Here is a 17,580-nt window from a genome sequence, read left to right as displayed (position 1 = left end):
AGAGGTAGGTGGCCACATTTCTGCAGTGCTGGAGAGCTAAGCAGCAAAATTGGGATACAGTGTATTGGGCAGAATGAAATCCACACAGATAGGTGCCTGTGCAGAAGCAGAATGTATTTGTGGCAGAAGAGATTTTATAGAATTTGGGCCACTATATGCAAAACACTTGATTTTACCTCAACCTATGGCCTCACATGACCTCTTCTGACAGCCAAATCTGATCTTGCTTCTGTCCTGATAGCCAAATTCACATTTTCTACTTTCCATTGAACATCACTTGGATAACCATCAGAACATTACCATCCATAGGGCCCACACTGACCTCATCTGCCACACCCTTACTCACTTCTACTCCTAACGCAAATCACCACCAACTCTTCCTCCTCCTTTATCCTCAATCTCAGCTAAGGGAAACTTTTACCTAGTTATCCAGCCTTCAGGATTCAGTCATTATAGACTGTCCCTCGCCCTTTCACATAGTCCCTAACTTTCCAAAACTCAAATGTGACTCCTCTTCACCATCCTCACACCCACAGCCTAAATCAAGTGCCTTGCCATTTCCTTTTCTTTTGTTTATGTAGGGTTTCTCTCAGTATATGTTCAATAAATGTTTAATGAATAAATGAATGAATCAAAGCACCAAAACTGAATAAATCACAGTACCAAAATGTGGAGCCTACCCCGTGGTAGGGCGTTCTGCCTCCATGGAATCTATTACTGAGAGTGTGATTATGAATGTCTCCCTCGCAAGCTTTCACATTCTCACCTTGAAGGTGCATATCCCAGCAACAGGATGGTATGTGATGCTTTCTGCATTGGATTCCACACATCTCTATCAGCCACCATCATTTAAAAAAGGTAGTGTGCCATCTCCATCAGCTCACCATTCACTCTGCAAATGTCTACACCTTGGGCAATGTCTACAGTATCTGGTGGCAACATAGGCCAGCAAATACAGCCAGCAGGCACCTACCCTCTGGTGTGCCAAGAACTCTGAGACTATGGGAAGCAGTCAGAGGTGAGGGCATCATCTGGATTGTTTTAGGAGACATGTCCACACCCAGCCTTTTATCTGTAGTATAACTTGCAGTACTTAGCATCAATCTCCTCTCCAATCTCCCCCTCCTTGCAGTTGCATACCCTCTTTCACTGCTACACTGATACGTCGAGCCTACCTCAACTGCTGTCACATCACTAGTGAATATCTGTCATCTTCAACTAACCCTACCTATTCACATAGCCCTAGCCTCGGTGGAGAGGATCCACTCTCCAAAGGGAAAGAAATACCTGCCTCAAATAGGCATGAAGATACCAGTGAGCTCTGGCACTCTGGCGAGGGTGTATCGGACCCTCAGGGTAGTCAAGACATATAACTCTCTCAAAATCCATCACTAGAATTGCTGAGTGACAAAGGGGAGCTAGATAGTAAGTAGGGGAGAATTCTAAGGGATCGTGAGGTGTCCATGCAAATAAAACCTGATATGGGTTGGCAAAGGCTTTCTGCCATCAGGTGACCCAGGCAACCAGGCTGCCTCTGATCCTTTCATTCAATAGATCTGCCCACTCAGATCACCCTACAATTTCAGGCTGGTAACGATTATTCAGAGATTTCCCAAATCAGTTCATGGAAGTTGTTCAGGCCCTCCATCAGACTCTCTGCCCTCTCTCCTTCTGGTTCCTTCTCTACCTTATGCTGTACTCTAGATCCAAACCCCTGACTGCCAGCTGCCTTGGGTTCTGTGGGCTTAGTTTAGCATGTGGTCTCTCTAATGGACTCTGAAAGTTGCTCTCCCCCTGAATCCTCCAGATGCTCCTCACAAACTGAAGGTGACTTGTCTGGAACCACTTCCTGGCACCTGGTCATTCGGACCAAATCTTTTCCTCTCAAAGTAAAGGGAAATGTGTTATCAACATTTCAGAATTTCAAGGCATGACCAAAGGGATTCTGGTACTCAAGACATCACTGCAGAAATCTTCCTTTATAGGGGAAAGGAATTAAGTGAATTTTCTGCTCAACCAAATTAGAAAACAAGGAAACAAATTAAGATTACAGTGAGATAATATTTTTACCCCAAAGTTTAACCAAAATTTAAGATTGATAAAATAATATGCAAATAAGGGTGCAGGGTATCTACATACTTTAGTTTGTGGTAATGTGAGTCAATAGAGCATTTTTGATGAAATTTTAGCAATATTTATAAAATTTTGCAATCATCACACCTTCTCCACTTTAACCCTACTTCTGCTTCACTACGTCTTTCCTATAAGGAACCATGCATATTTACTCCAAAATTCATCTTCAAAGGTATTAATTTTGGTTCTATTCATCATAACAACAAATGGGAAGCAACTTATGTGTCTATCAGAAGGAGAATGGTTAATTGAGGCACATGTACACTTTAGAATTCTAGAAATTAGCTTAAAAAGTGAGGAGGATCTATACCTGCTGTCATAAAAAGATTCTGCATTTGGCCGGGTGTGGTGGCTCATGCCTGTAATCCCAGCACTTTGGGAGGCAGAGGCGGGAGGATCACAAGGTCAGGAGTTCAAAACCAACCTGGCCAATATGGTGAAATCCCGTCTCTACTAAAAATACAAAAATTAGCCGGGCATGGTAGTGTGTGCCTGTAATCCCAGCTACCCGGGAGGCCGAGGCAGAAGAATCGCTTGAACCCGGGAGGCGGAGGTTGCAGTGAGCGGAGATTGCACCACTGCAGTCCAGCCTGGACAACAGAGTGAGACTCCATCTCAAAAAAAAGAGATTGTGCATTCACTTCATTAAATAAAAAGAGCAAATGGCGCAACAATATATACATTGTTACCTATGTATGTTAAAAACTCAATATATTTTCATGGCATATCTATGTATTAAAAAGCTTTGAGTGGGCTTTAAAATGACACACATCGAATTATTAATTGTGGCTACTTTTGAAATGGGGGCTGAATTTTAGAGGAAAGTTGTGAGATTGTGATTTATTGGTATTAAAATTTTTTCCAACAAGAATATGCATACTACCACTAGCTTTATGATTAAAATATTTTTAATAAGCCTGACAATAGAAATAGTAGTTGTGTATATTACTCAAATAAAGTAACTGCTATCTGATGCAACAGCAACAACAAAAACCCTGAAATATGAATGGGTTAACACAACAAATATTTCTCTTTTTTGTGCACATAAAACCTGAAGTGGGTTGGCAGTGACCTAGAGAACCAGGTTGTTTCTATCATGTGGCTCCACACCTCAACGTGGGTTCTCCATGTTTGCTGTTGAATGGAAGAGAAAGCATGGAGGTGGCCGACTGGATCTCAGTGCCTTGACCTAGAGATGACAAACATGCTTTTACTCATATTTCAGTGGCAAGGGTTAAATACATGACCCTTTTTAACTATGAGTAGACTGGGAATGTAGTCTCTCCATGAGCCCAGGAAAGAGAGCAAGACATCATATAGATAAACACTTGCCATCTCTCCCATAAACCGGTACACAGTAGATGTTCAATGAAGAGCAACTGTTATAATTGGTTAGGACAATAACCCTCTTCATTTCTTAGAGGAGTTTGTAAGAAGGCCAAATTTGCCTTGAAATTTGCAACATTTTTCTAGTGTCTACTATGTGACAGATGTTTTCAAACACAAGGTCATGTCTAATTTCAAAATGATCCTGGAAATTTCTACAAGGAGGATTTGTCCTTTGTCGATCAATAGCACAATAGCATAATTTTAGTAGGCTGAGAATTTTCTCCTACCTTTGGTGCCTGGTCAAATCATAGCTACCCACCACCTACTTAACATTCCCAAACACCTGAACAGGTACAATGAAGCACACTGAAAAACCAATATTTTCCTCTGGGGCAGATAAAGATAAGAGTAAACTGAAGGATAGTAAGTTATTTTCTCTTTTTATTCAAAGTTGGCATGTCTGCCAAGGAACCATTTTCCACCTCTGAGAAGGACTTGAAGAAAGATTTTTAGGGATTTAGCCACAGTAGATGTTTGCTTACACAGTGATTTCCTCTGTCTTTCCTTATCTACCACTTAAGAGGCAAGCTTTGGATGTTGACCACCTAGGCAAATTCACTCATTGGTGTATGTGTTCAGTGGCCTGTCTCAAATAAAATACTCTATTAAAATCCTACTGCAAATATCAGGGTGGTTTTAAAAAGCCTCTTTTCTAGCCTCAGGGTTATAAATCAAGAAACAGTAGATTCTGTGCTAAATCAAACTCTTCTCACTAGTAGATTTGAAAACACTTTTGACAGTGTGGTGGCAGCATCCAGAGACATGAAGAGGTGTCTAGGCTTCACTATTTGAAGTGAACAATTACACGAAAGGGGCTGTTGCTGTCAAAGGGCATCTGTGGTGAGGGGTGGGACCTCCAAGCAGTTAGAACCCTCTGTGTTAGGGAAAGTGCAAGTGAGTCTGGGCTGTTCCTCTGGGAGCAGGTGCAGGCTGCAGAGAAAGACACAGTGAAGCTGACCAGCAGGTCAGTTCCAGTTTGGACAGGGGGGCACACTGAGGAAGACCCCGGGGAAGGGCACTGTAATGTGGGAAAGCACTGGACTAGACTTATGTGCTGGGCCCAGAGCAGAATCAGCTCTAGAGGAACCTGTGGGCTAGAGGCGGGAGAACCCCAGGGCAATGAACCCCATAGTTCAAAACTCTGTTTCTCATTTTGCCTTTCCTTTCACTGAAAGGCCTGCTTTTAGTAGTTTGGCCACAGGGCACTTGTTATCATTTGAGAGATATTGTGGAAGAGTGAGAATTAAGAGACAGTTTGGCCTCAGATTGCGAGAAGCAGGACAGTGAGGGCTCTGGAAACATTCAGACTGGGGGTTTTGTCCCAGCCCTGTCACTTACCAGCCATGTGAACTTGAGGATGTTGCAAGTTTTTCATCTCCTAATTTGATAAGCCCCATCTTGTAGGATTGTGGAACACATGAAATGTATGTAAGGCATCTGGCAAAGTGACTGGCAAATATTGGCTCTTTAATGAATGGCAGTTATTACTATGATTATATTCATACCAAGAAAACTGCTCTCATCTCTGGAAAATTTTTGTTTTGTCCAGGAATTGTCAGAGAACATGCAGTACTCTAAAAAACAACCAAATAAGTCAAAATGCTGCTAAGCAAGTAACGCTACGTAAATTCTCCCCATGGGAGAGTATGTTATTTAATACGGGAGCAGGGACTTCATCAGAATTCAACTCAAAGCTTATAGAGTTTATGTCAAGGACCAACAACTCCCCTCCCTCTGAGATTCCCTTCCTACAAAAAATTCTTATTTTCACTTATTTCATCACCAATGAGATCTAGCCCTACCTTGGAGTTTTGCCAAATTATACACAAGAAGACCTAATTAATGGAGTAGGCTCTGGCTGCACAAGCTCAGGGAAAAGAGTGTTAGCTTAGTGGTTTCTTGGCATCTCACCTCAAGGAAGTGTAACCTTTATTTCTCAAACCCTCTCTGGAGACAACGTGCATAAAACTAGTTTGTGCCCTGTGTTTGACTGCCCTGGGATGAGAGCACTGTATTCTTCAACTCCTACCCTAGACACAGGTTCTCTCTGCTTTACCCACAATCCCAAAGTAACTGTTAAGGGCAGTTTCCCTTTCCAAGCTTAATCTCTCAACTTTAAGGCTCATGATCTGAGGGTGTGGCACCTTCTTATGATTATCACCTCAACCAGTTCACTGTGGAGCTAACTTAAAATGACCTCCCAATGAGGGACTTGCATTGTCCCACACCACAAAGTGCCTTGGCTAAGGAAATTAACACTTGACTGCTCTTGTCTGAACCTTCTCCCACCATCCTCACTTCTTTTTCTAGGGAGTAATTTTTTATTTTAAAAAAATCTGTACATGTTGGAGTGTATCTCACCACCTTCCTTAAATAATAACTCCTTAGACTAAAAATCTGTGTGCAGGGGAAGGGTCTTCTCTAACTTAGTACAATCACTACTATCACAGAGCCTTACAAGGAGCAAATGCTCAATTTATGGTGAGAATAAATGAGCCACTGAACAAAGAATATAATTTATTACAATTTATTTTATCTGCATTCTTGAAAAGGTTAAGGACAACCAGGTATGTATCTTTGGATTTTACAAAAACAAAAGTGAATGAATGCAGAAAACAAAAACTTGACATGCTTTGCTAACTCTTCCTCTATTTTAAGACTCCAATTACGTTGTGTGAGGTTCTTTCACACATTTCTGAGAAAATCTCTATTCTAAAGCTATACTTTCTTCTTCTTGAACCCAAAAAAGATTCAAGGATTTCAAAAATGTATTACAGAATATCAAAACTCTTATGCTTAAAGCTGGCGGCACCAATAAATGTGTGATCCATGTCGCTCATAGACATAGATCCTAACTCTAAATAAACGTTCTATTAAAAGAAAAACACTTGAAAGATACTAATGTTTAACAGGAACACAAAGAAGATATATGTTATGATCTCTCTAGCCCTATCTTGGCTTCTACTTTAAAAGGTTGGCATCTTGCCACAAAAACAAAGTGAACAATCTGCCTTAATTCTCACATGGGTTGGGAGGAGTTGCTGAATGCGGCTCTAGAACGCCCTCTAAAAGTTGCGGCACCAGTGCGACGCCTGGCTCTAACACTGGATCGGACTCGGGCTCTCTCTTCCTCATCTCTCAAAGCCTCTTCATAATGGGATGGGAAGTCACGGGGAGTGGTACCATTCACCTTGGCCAGAAACTCGAGGACTTTCATCTTGGTGGTTTCAGTGTAGGCTCTTGGACCCCACAGGAATTGATAGCGTGGGGGATGACTGTTGGGCACCCGCTTGTACTTCAGATATTTTTCCTTCACCAGATCTTGGGTGATGAACTTCCGGGGCTCCCCATAGATTACGTGCTCCTCTCCATCATAGGCTCCCAACATATTCATGAATTTCCAGATCTCTTCCTCGGTGGCAGAGTTGCCATTTAAGAAGATCACACCCAGGAGAGGCATCAGAAGCCCATTCCTGGGAAAGTCCCAATCATTGCTCAGGTTTCCATCATTGGTGAGGTTTAGCTTGCTGACGAGGGTGTAGGTGTGGCCACTAGGGTTGTCTTCCTTCAAATCAAGGCCAAAGACCAGCTCCAAGCGGTGAGAGGCTCTATTGAGGATCTCAGGGAAGTGATCCTTGTACTTTTCATCAACAAACTTCAGCATATCTGCCTTCATAATGGGCTCTCTCATTTTATACTTATGTAGCATGAAATGCATCAGCATTCCTGCTTCCCAGGCTACAGGATCTTTGACTGACTTCTCAGTGGATGTTGTGCCCTGGGAGGAACTTGCATTTTCCTCACCTTGGCTTTTGGCACCTTCATCAGATTCGGTGCATGACACAGCCGCAGCAGCAGTGGTGGTGGGTGAAGCTCCCTGAGGCTTCTGGGGCATGCTAGCAGCAGGGGAGCTTGCGGGAGTATCCCCCAAAACAGGAGAGGGGGGGCACTCCTCTTTCTCTGCTGCAGTGGCCTCAGCAGCCTTGAGACTCTGGGTCTCCTCTCGTGCCTTGCGGCGTTTCTCACGAGCACGGAGCTTACTCTTATGACCCCGAGGCATGATGGCTGTGGTCAGGCAAAACAGGCAGGAGTGTGGGCAGAAGGGCAGGAGATGTGGGGCCTGAAGGAGAGAGAATGAGATTCTGTGAGCACTTGCAGTAGGGAGGTACCACCTTGGCTTTTAGAGAGCCATTTCTGCTGGCTTTTTGAGGACACTGCTCTAAGAACCCACTAGGCTCTTGTTGCCAATCCTGCCTGGGACTGACTGGGTGACAGCAGAGGTTGGCAGTGTAGACTACCTCTGTGTTCAAGGGCCCTCTCAATTTATATACAGGATCTTCATATCTACTCTTGGAAGGGGCTGGGACCTCCTTCCTGTGCTGCTCTGAAGCTGACACTTCAAAGCTCTCTGGAATCCACCAAAGAAAAAATGAGGCACTGCTTCAGCCCACCATCCTTGCCGGGGGCTGGGCGGGGTGGCAGTGCTGACAGTTCTGTGGAACTCTCTGTCCTGAGCTAGTTGGACCTCAATCTTCATTCAGAGTCCTCATCTCATCTATATCTAAGGTCTGGGAACCTCTCCTCTGCTAACTGGTGCTGCATCTTCAGACCAAAGCTGTCACCTCCCTTAGACCTACTGCAAAGAAATAAAGAAGTCTCAGCCTGGCAACTCTTGGCGAAGGCCTTTGAGAGCTAAGTGCAGAGACAGGACTAACATCGTTGTTTTTCCTCTATTTGGGATGGTGGTTGGGGGCTTGGGGGAATGGTACCTTCAGTCCACATCCATACTTTCACTCCCAGAAGGGCCTAGGGCTCTGTTCTCTCTACACCTGAGGACCTTTACTCATAGTAAGGCCTACATCTGCCTGAGACCCAATAGAGGAAATGAGGGTGGCTGTATCTGGTCACATCGCCCATATTCTCCAGAGGCTCAAAGCTGTGGCTGGCAGGTTGAAGCCCTGCGATGTGTAGTCCCACTCATTGTCCTCACTCAAGGTCTCCAGTTTGACTCCTGGGCGGACCTAAAATGCCTCCTACCCCTCCTGCTAACCCATCCGACTAAGACCTTCATTTCCGTTATTCCTGAAGAGGAATTTAGGGGCACTTCTGACATTTATGCTCAGGGCTTCCTAGGGATGACATACAGAGTGACTCTGAGGGATCCCCACTGATGAGGTGGGAGTTCCCTCAAGTCCTCTCTATGAGTCCTGGCACGACCTGGAAATCCTCTCTCTACTGACCTGAGGCCCTTTACATCAGATTAAGATTCTCATTGCCTCAGAGTCCCAAGATGAAAGAAAGCCTGAATCACATCCAGTCACCCCGTCCTCTATGGGGCTCCACTGTTCTGGGGTCGTTGTTCTCTTTAGCCTTCACTCAAGCAAAGTCTGAGCTCCTCTCTAAGCCCGCTTGATTCTTCCAACCTCAAACAAAAGCCTTCACCTCTCTGAGTACCCAGGGCTAGTCTTGAGGGGATGACACATCTGGTTACTTCTGCCTGGGGTTTCCCAGAGCTGAGAGGGGGTGGAACTTGGTGAAGCCCCACTCTCTAGGTCAATGCTCATCTCATTCCTCCTTCAGTGTCTTCTCTGTCTTGATCTAACGCCTATCCAGTCATACAAAGCCCCCCACCCCCAACTCCTTGAGGAAGAAGTGAAACTTTTCCCATCTGGCTACAACTGTCCATCATCTCCCAAGGATGAAAATCAGGAAGGAATTCCGTGTTTCTTTCACTGTTATGGGATGAGTGGTCCCCCCAGTTCTCAGGGTCTTCTTCTTGACTCCTGGAATTACCCGGGAATCCTCTAGCTGCTAACATAAGGCTGCCCCCTTTGATGAAGTTCCTCACTTCCCTGAGATGCTCTAGGAAGAAGTGAGTGAGACTCATCATATCACCATACCTGGATCTCCCAGGTCTCAGTGGGGATAGGGCTCTTTGTGTGTTACCTCTTTCTTGGAGGGGATCCCCTCACACTCCCTCAGTATCACCATCTTTTAGGAACTGGGCCTCCTCCCTGTACTAAATAAGGGCTTTCATGTTAAACCAAAGCCATTATGTACCTGAAACAGCCCCTGAAGGAAATGAGGGGCATCTAAACTTGAGAGTTCTAACCCTGCCTTCTCAGGAATGAACGCCAAGGTAAGACTGTGTGTTCCTGCCTGTTCTGGACTACATGGTTACCTCATTCCTCATACAGAAACTGTACCTTAACACCTGTCTTGGCATATGACTCCTATCTCTCTACTGAACTGGGGTAGCAAGGTCTTAAACCAAGGCCCTCCTCTCCCTAAGACCACGAAGGCAGAAGCCAGGGAGTACTTAAGCCTGCCAGCTCTGGCCTGGGATTCCCAGGGACAGCATCAGGCGCAGCTATCTCACTTGTGTATTGAGTAGCCGCCATTTCCTCACTCAGTGTCTCCACCTACACTCGTCACTCTTTCTGGGACTCCACCCATGGACTGGTCCTGAGACCATGCCCTGTAGACAAAAGTTCTCATACTTCTTGGACCTAAGTTTACAGTCATAGTGGGCCACATCCCACCATGGCTGACTGGGGCCCATGCCTGCCGACAGCAGGAGCGGGACTTTTTTTTTTTTTTTTTTTTTGATGGAGTCTCGCTCTGTCGCCAGATGTGTATAAGAGACAGGGACCTGAGACAGAGATCCTTAGAGTTGAACTAAGGGCTCTCCTGCCAACAAGCGCTCCCTACAGAGCGGGACTTTTTTTTTTTTTTTTTTTTTTTTTGAGATGGAGTCTCGCTCTGTCGCCCAGGCTGGGGTGCAGTGGCGCAATCTCAGCTCACTGCAAGCTCCGCCTACCGGGTTCACGCCATTCTCCTGCCTCAGCCTCCCAAGTAGCTGGGACTACAGGCACCCACCACCATGCCCCAATAATTTTTTGTATTTTTAGTAGAGACGGAGTTTCACCATGTTAGCCACGATGGTCTTGATCTCCTGACCTCGTGATCCACCCGCCTCGGCCTCCCAAAGTGCTGGGATTACAGGCGTGAGTCACCACGCACAGCCCAGGAGCGGGGCTTTTGGACCCCACTGTTCTGGAGTCTGTGACTCCCTCAGTTATCACACAGGACTTTGTCCCTGATTCCTAGTAGGGTTTAGGACTCCTCCCTCTATTGACCTGAGTCTGTAAGACTTAGGCCAAAGCCCTCATCTCCCTGAGTCACTGAAGAGACAGTCAGGGTGCTACCCATCCGGTTACCTGAGGCCTCCCAGGACCAAATGGAGAAGCGGGACTTAGTGGGGCCCTCTTTGTTACGGGTGGGTGTGGTCTCTTCAATTTACACTCAGGGTCCTCACCTTGACTCCCAACCAGTCCTGAGAATTCACCCTCGGCTGACCGGACGCGGCACCCCTTACGCTCGCTCGGGTCCTCGCCTTCAAAGTGGAAGTGAGGATGAGCCACATCCAGCAGCCCAGGGCCTCTGAGGGCTGACGGCAAGAGTCTCTGAGGACTGACGACAGAGGCAGGACGCTAGGACACTGTTCTAGCGTCGCTGGTCCCTTCGTCCCCACTAGGGTTCCTCACCTTAGTATCTAGCAGCCTGGGACAACTTCCACCTCTTGACCCAAATCCGCCAGGCAGACACTGCGCCCTTACGCTCGCTCGCTCCCGCGCTCGCGTCCTCGCCTTCAAAGCGGAAGTCAGGATGAGCCACATCCGGCAGCCCGTGGCCTCAGGGCTGACGGAAGGGGTAGAATGCTACTGGACGTAACTGTTCTAGCGTTGCTGCTCCCTACGTCCCCACTAGGGGTCCTCACCCCTGCTCATCTAGCAGCCTGGGATGACTCCGCCTTCTGACCCAAATCCGCCAGCTTCCAAACGATACCCCCACCTCCCTCAGCCCCCAAGATGGAAATCTTAGCGAGCCACACAGGCCATCCCTGCCTGGGCCTCACAGGCCTGACAGCAGCAGCAGGGCTCTGTGAAAGTCCCTTTTTGGGGAGAGGTCTTCTCATCAGCTGTCAGAGTCCTCATCTGACTCTGGTTTCCTCTCCGGGCAGAACTGAAGTGACTCCCTTCCGGCCCCATGCTCCCCATCCTCCCTGAGACCTTCCAGGCGGAAATGAGAGGCATCTTAGGTGGATAGCTGTGTGTGATGCCTCAAAACAGGGGATGAATTCTGGGGACTCGTCTGCTGGTGGAGTCCCCTCTTAACACTTAAGAGTCCTACGTTGATTCTTGTTAGGGTCTCGGCCTCTTCCTTCTGTAAAACTGAGGCTGCCCCAATTAGACGGAACCTGTCATGTCCCTGAGACTTTCCAGGCAGAAATCAGCCTGCCATCTCCGCCAAGGCTTCCTAGGGCTGACAGCAGAGGGGACTTTGTGAGGCCGTGTGGGTGCTATCCTTAGTTCACATTCAGGTCCTCATCTTGACAAGTGAGCAAACCTGTAACTTACCCTTTGTTTACCTGAACCTGCTCCTCTCACATCAAGGTCCTGTTTTCTGAGAATTTCGAGTTGGAATTCTGGATGATCCTCATGATCACAGTCCTTTTGCAACCTGCAATAACAGATAGTAAGGAAAGGACTCCATAGAACCCCACAGTTTTGGCTGGGTCCTTCCATCAATCTTCTTTTATGCTCCTTGCCTTTACATGTATCAGAACCTGGGACTCCTCTGTCTACTGAACTGAGTTCACTCTCCTGAGGGGCTGGATGAAGCCTTACATTTTGGAGTGGTTTCTCCCCACTATTCATTCATGAGTGTTCTCATTTAGGCTTCTGTCTCTTGATCAAACTCTTCCAGGGAAGTGTCACATCCCTGCAAAAATTTGACCAGTTTCCTCTTTGCAAACCTTGCAGAGAAGAGGTCCCTGTCCCAGAAGTGATGTGACACTAGGAAACTGAAACGGAAGGTGGAGAGCCTCGGACAGATGTTGTGCTCTCAGGGAAAAAAACATGCTGATCTATTTCTTCACTTCACCAACCAAAGGATAGTTCTAAAAGATTTACTTTCTACAGAAAAGGTGCAGCCAGATGATTTTTGTAATCTTTTGATCTTTCGAAGCTATCTAATTTTGCTTCTGTCGGTGATCATATTGTCACCGAGTATTGTTTCTTTTTCTCTGTAACTCACGTCTGTCAATTATTGTGGTATTCTTCTTGCTCTGGTTATGTATTTCAATCCAGTGTTTGGGGTACAGAGACCTCTTCTTTCTTACCTGAGACACACTTTGGGGTTGTAGAAGAAAATGAATTAAGCAATTCACAGTAAGCTTCAGTTTGGGAGGAGTGGAACAGTGTGAACTCTAGAGGAATTCAGACCAGCAGTCTGGTTCCAGCCTTATCACTTACTAGCTGTGTGAACTTGGGCACATTACCAAACTCTATGAGCCTCGGGCTCTGCATCTGTGAAATGGGCTTGATAAGCCTTGTCTTGTAAGACTGGTGGAATGTGGTGAAAGTGTGCAAAGCCCTGGTGTGCATTGAGACTTTAAACAATGCTTGTTATTACTGTGATTATTTCAAGTACAGAAGAAATCATCCACCCTGCTGATTTTTTTCAAGTCCAAGAGATAACAAAGAATATACAACTGTCTAACACATGGAACAACAAATCAGTCCAAAACGCAACTTACAAAGAAACTCTAAATAACTTTTCCGTATTAAATCATATTTTGAGTGTGGAGTTGTCTTTCTCATCTGAAAGCAACTCAAACCTTCTAGGGTTTGGTTCAAAGACCAACTCTGCCTTTCATCCAAACCACTTATTTTCATTCATTTTACCACCATCAAAAATCTAGATCTCCCTTAGAATTTGCAAACACACATGAAAGGAAAAAAATTCGTTTTAATGGAATGGGTTCTGGCTGCCCAGCTGATAGCAGAGTATTAGCCCAGTGGCTTATGAGTTTCCAGTCTTAAAGGAGTATCACCTTTATTTCTCAGAAACACTCTGGGGACTACGTGCATAAAACACCCAGTTTGTGTACTGGATTCACTTCACTTGCACTGGGACAAGAGCACCGGCCACTTTCAATCCCTGCTTCTAGGCAAAGATTCCCTCTGGTTTTTCCATAATCTCAAAGTAACTGTTAAAGGCAATTTTTCATTCCAGTCTCCATCTCTGAAGACTGAGATCCACCATTTGAGTGTGTGACCCCTGCTCAGTGCACCCCATCTAGGCACTAGGCCGGGACATAAAATTACCTCCTATTGCAGTATGGTCGGTTTCCCAAAGTCTCGATTACCTTGCTTAGGACATTTACACTAGATTCCACTGCTGGAAACACCCCCACCTTCTTTCTTATCCCCTCTTTTCACCTGTCTTTAGGTCTTAGGGAGTATCTCATCACCTTCATTATATGATAGCTGCTGTTGGATTCTAAAATTCTATGGGCAGGGATTGGGGGTTTTTTGTTGTTTGTTTGTTTTTTGGTTTTTTAGTTTATCCGGTACTAGCCAGGAGCCCTCCAAAGAACAGCTGCTCAATTAATATTTGGACGATTAAAGTGTAAGTGACCAGGAAGTCAAATGTATTGCTATTTAATTTCCCCCACATTCCTGAAAAAGCTAAGCCAATCCGGGTACATATACTTCAGTTTTACAAAGAAAAACTAAAAAGAACAAAACAAAGCAAGAATTGACCACATTTTACTTTTTTTTTTCTCTACTTCATGGTCCCACCAACTTTATTGCAAGGTAATTTCCTTTTCACAAATTTCATATTCCAATTCCATATTATCTTGTTCTAGATCACAGGAAAAGACTTAAAAGATTTTTAAATTGTTTTACATAATGCAAAAATTCTCGCTCTTCAACCTGTTATATTTTAATAAATGAGTGATTCATGCCTTTCACAAACTTAGATTCTGAAACTAAATAAATCTACAATTTAAAAAAAGAACACTGAAAAGCAGGAAAAAGAAAAGATAAATCATTTTACATACAAATATGTTATATATAGTGTTCCCACCAACTCCCCTTTGGCCCTCCATTAATTAGAAGGTTAAGCGTTTTCTTAATCAAAAGTAAAGAATATACCTCAGACTTCACAAGGAGTGGGAGACACTGCTGGACACCACACTGAAACATGCCAGACCCAGTTGCAACACTATCTCTGGCTCTCTCTCCCTCATCTCTCCAAGTCTTCTCTGAATGGAGGGAAGACAATGGGGACACTGTCATTGACCTTGGCCCAGGCCTCCACATTCTTGAATAATCTAAGCAAACCAGGTATGTAACTTTTAAATTTATGAACAAAAAAAGACTGAACGGAGTAAGACAAACCATGAATAAAGCAACTTTTACTTTTCTTCTCATTCTATCTTCAGATTCTACCTATTTTACTGTGAAGTTATTATAAATTTCTAAGGATAACCTTACTCCCATGCCATGTTATTTTGCTCTGTATCACAAAAATGATTTCAGGATTTTCTATTTGTATTTCAAAAACAAAATTCTTATCACTAAACCAACCTGATAAACAGCAATAAGTGTGTGATGCATGCCATTTCTAAACTTATATTCTGAATCTAAATAAACTTTCTATTTTAAGAAACATCACTAGAAAATACAACAAAGAGATAAATCAACAAGTTATTCATGCATCACAGGAACAGAGAAAGCAACAGGTCTTTCAACCACAAAATGAACAATTTGCCTTAGATCTCACATGGGGTGGGAAGAGCTGCTGGATGTGGCCCTGGAATACGTACTAGTCACGGCCGTAGTGCCACGCCTGGCTGCAACTCTGGGCCGGGCTCCGGTTCTCTCTTCTTCATCTCTCAAAGCCTCTTCATAAAGGAGTGGGAAGTTATTGGGGGTGGTGTCATTCACCTTGGCCAAAAACTCCAGGACTTTCATCTTGCTGGTTTCTGCATAAGCTCTTGGACCCCACAGGAATTGATAGCGTGGGGGATCACTGTTGGGCACCTGTTGGTATTCCAGATATTTTTCCTGCACCAGATCTTGGGTGATGAGCTTTCGGGGTTCCCCAAAGATAAGGTGCCTCTTTCCATCATAGATCCCCAACATATTCAGGAATTCCCAGATTTCCTCTTCACCGGCACAGTTGCCGTTTAAGAAGATCACACTCAGTAGAGGCATCAGAAGCCCGTTTCTCGGAAGGCTCCAGGCACTGCTCTGGTTTCCATCATTGGTGGGGCCTAGCATGCTGACAAGGATGTAGGAGTGAGTGGTGGGATTGACCTCCTTCAAGGCAAGGCCAAAGACCAGCTCTGTGCGCTGAGAGACTTTCCTGAAGATCTCAGGGAAGTGCTCCTTGTACTTTTTGCTGATGATCTTCAGCATTTCTGCCTTTGTAGTGGGCTCTTTCATTTTATACTTGTACAGCAGGAACTGCACCAACATCTTCGTCTTCCTGGTTAGAGGATCTTTGAGTGATCTCTCAGTGGATGTTGAGGCCTGGGAGGAACTTGCATTTTCCTCATCTTGGCTGTCTTCACCTTCATCAGGTCCAGTGCCTGACATAGCTGCAGCAGCAGGGGTGGTGCGTGGCTCTCTCTGAGGCTTCTGGGGAATGCCCAAAGCAAGGGAGCTGGAGGGAGTATCCCCCAAAACAGATGAGGAAGAGGAAGGAGACTCTTCTTTCTCTGCTGCAGTAGCCTGACCAACCTTGAGATCCTGGGTCTGAGCACGGGTCCGCTGGCGTTTCTCACGGGCACGAAGCTTACTCTTCTGACCCCGAGGCATGATGGCTGTGGTTAGGCACAGCAGGCAGGAGTGTAGGCAGAAGGGCAGGTGATGTGGTTCCTGGAGAAAAGCGAATGAAATCCTGAGAACACCTTCAGCAGGCAGCTACTACCTTGGCTTTTCAGAAGCCGCCTCTGCAGGATTCCTTGAGAACACTGCTCTAAGTATTCACTGGGCTATTGTTCTTAGTCATTCTGTCCCCTGAGAACTCAGCTGAGGAAGTTACAATGTGCCTTAGGCTGCAGCTTGCCAACCCTGCCTGGGGGCTGACTGGGTGACAACAAGCCTCGCAGTTGGGATCTCTGTGTTCAAGCTTGGAGAGGATCCACTCTGATTACCTTTAAAATTATCATGTCAGCTCTTGGCAGGGCCTGAGCCTCCCTCTATTGGTGTTGTGCAATTGACTCTTTAGTTTTCTGGGACCCAAATGAACGAAGTCCAGGGGCCCCTCAACCCACCACCCCTGCCTAGAAGCATTTAGTACTCTCTCTTTAGGTCCCAGATTTGCACTCAAGATCCTCATCTGGACTCCATGCAAGGTTGTGGACTGTCTCTTCTGCTGACTGATAACTGCGACTTCAGAACAAGAATTTCACCTTTTCTAGTTCTGATATAAAATGTGATGGGCATCTAAGAAAAAAAAAATTGATAATCTGGACTTTGCTAAATTAAAACTTCTGCTCTGCTAAGGATACCACAAAGAGAATAAGATAACTCCCAGGTTGGGAAAAAATTATTTTCAAAAGACATATCTTATGAGGGACTGTTAACCAAAACATACAAAAATTTCTTAAAACTGAACAATAAGAACTGACCAACCCTATGAAAAATGGGCAAAAGATCTAAGCAGGCACCTCAACAAATAATATATATGGAAGGCAATACATACATGAAATGATGGTCAACATCACAGGTCATTAGAGACTTGCAAATTAAAACAATAATGTGATACCACTACATACCTATAAGAATGGTCAAAATCAAAAACACTGATAACCCCAAATACGGATGAGGATGTGGAGCAACAGGAGCACACTGTCACTGCTGGTGGACATGCAAAATGGTACAGCCACTTTGGAAGACAGTTTGTAAGTTTCTTACAAAGCTATGCATACTCTTATCATATGATCCAGCAAGTGTGCTCCTTGTTATTTAGCCAAATGAGTTGAAAACAGTATGCCCACAAAAAAAAAAAAAAAAAAACCTGCACACAAACGTTTATAGTAGCTTTATTCATAATTGCCCAAATTGGGAAGCAACCAACATGTCCTTCAGAAGGAGAGTGGGTAAATTAATAGAATAAAGCATTATTCAGCACTAAAAGGGAATGGACTATCACGCCACAAAGAGACATGGATGAAACTTAGATACATATCACAGA

General features: G+C 44.9%; 2 protein-coding genes across 3 annotated transcripts; both read right to left on the bottom strand.

The window, feature by feature from the left end:
* Positions 1-6,042: 6,042 nt before the first annotated feature.
* On the bottom strand, positions 6,043-14,600 carry LOC105532506 (melanoma-associated antigen B1). 2 transcript variants are annotated; one of them, XM_011970684.1, is made up of 3 exons: positions 14,529-14,600; positions 11,943-12,045; positions 6,043-7,642 (listed from the first exon to the last, which is right to left on the bottom strand). In XM_011970684.1, the coding sequence occupies exon 3, from the start codon at positions 7,580-7,582 to the stop codon at positions 6,542-6,544; it is 1,041 nt and encodes a 346-aa protein (XP_011826074.1). In that variant the 5' UTR covers positions 7,583-7,642; positions 11,943-12,045; positions 14,529-14,600; the 3' UTR covers positions 6,043-6,541. The 2 variants fall into 2 exon arrangements, with proteins under 2 accessions (XP_011826074.1, XP_011826075.1); XM_011970685.1 differs by having other exon boundaries at positions 11,954-12,045; positions 14,529-14,577.
* Positions 14,144-16,469, bottom strand: LOC105532507 (melanoma-associated antigen B4). The gene has a single exon (XM_011970686.1). It carries the CDS (start codon positions 16,197-16,199, stop codon positions 15,156-15,158), a length of 1,044 nt encoding a protein of 347 aa, XP_011826076.1. The 5' UTR covers positions 16,200-16,469; the 3' UTR covers positions 14,144-15,155.
* Between the last annotated feature and the right edge of the window lie 1,111 nt (positions 16,470-17,580).

Source organism: Mandrillus leucophaeus, unplaced genomic scaffold (genome assembly GCF_000951045.1).
Source record: "Mandrillus leucophaeus isolate KB7577 unplaced genomic scaffold, Mleu.le_1.0 Scaffold964, whole genome shotgun sequence".
NCBI lineage: Eukaryota > Metazoa > Chordata > Mammalia > Primates > Cercopithecidae > Mandrillus > Mandrillus leucophaeus.
The sequence above is the reverse complement of the archived record's forward strand: the minus strand, read 5'-3'. Positions and strand labels throughout refer to the sequence as shown.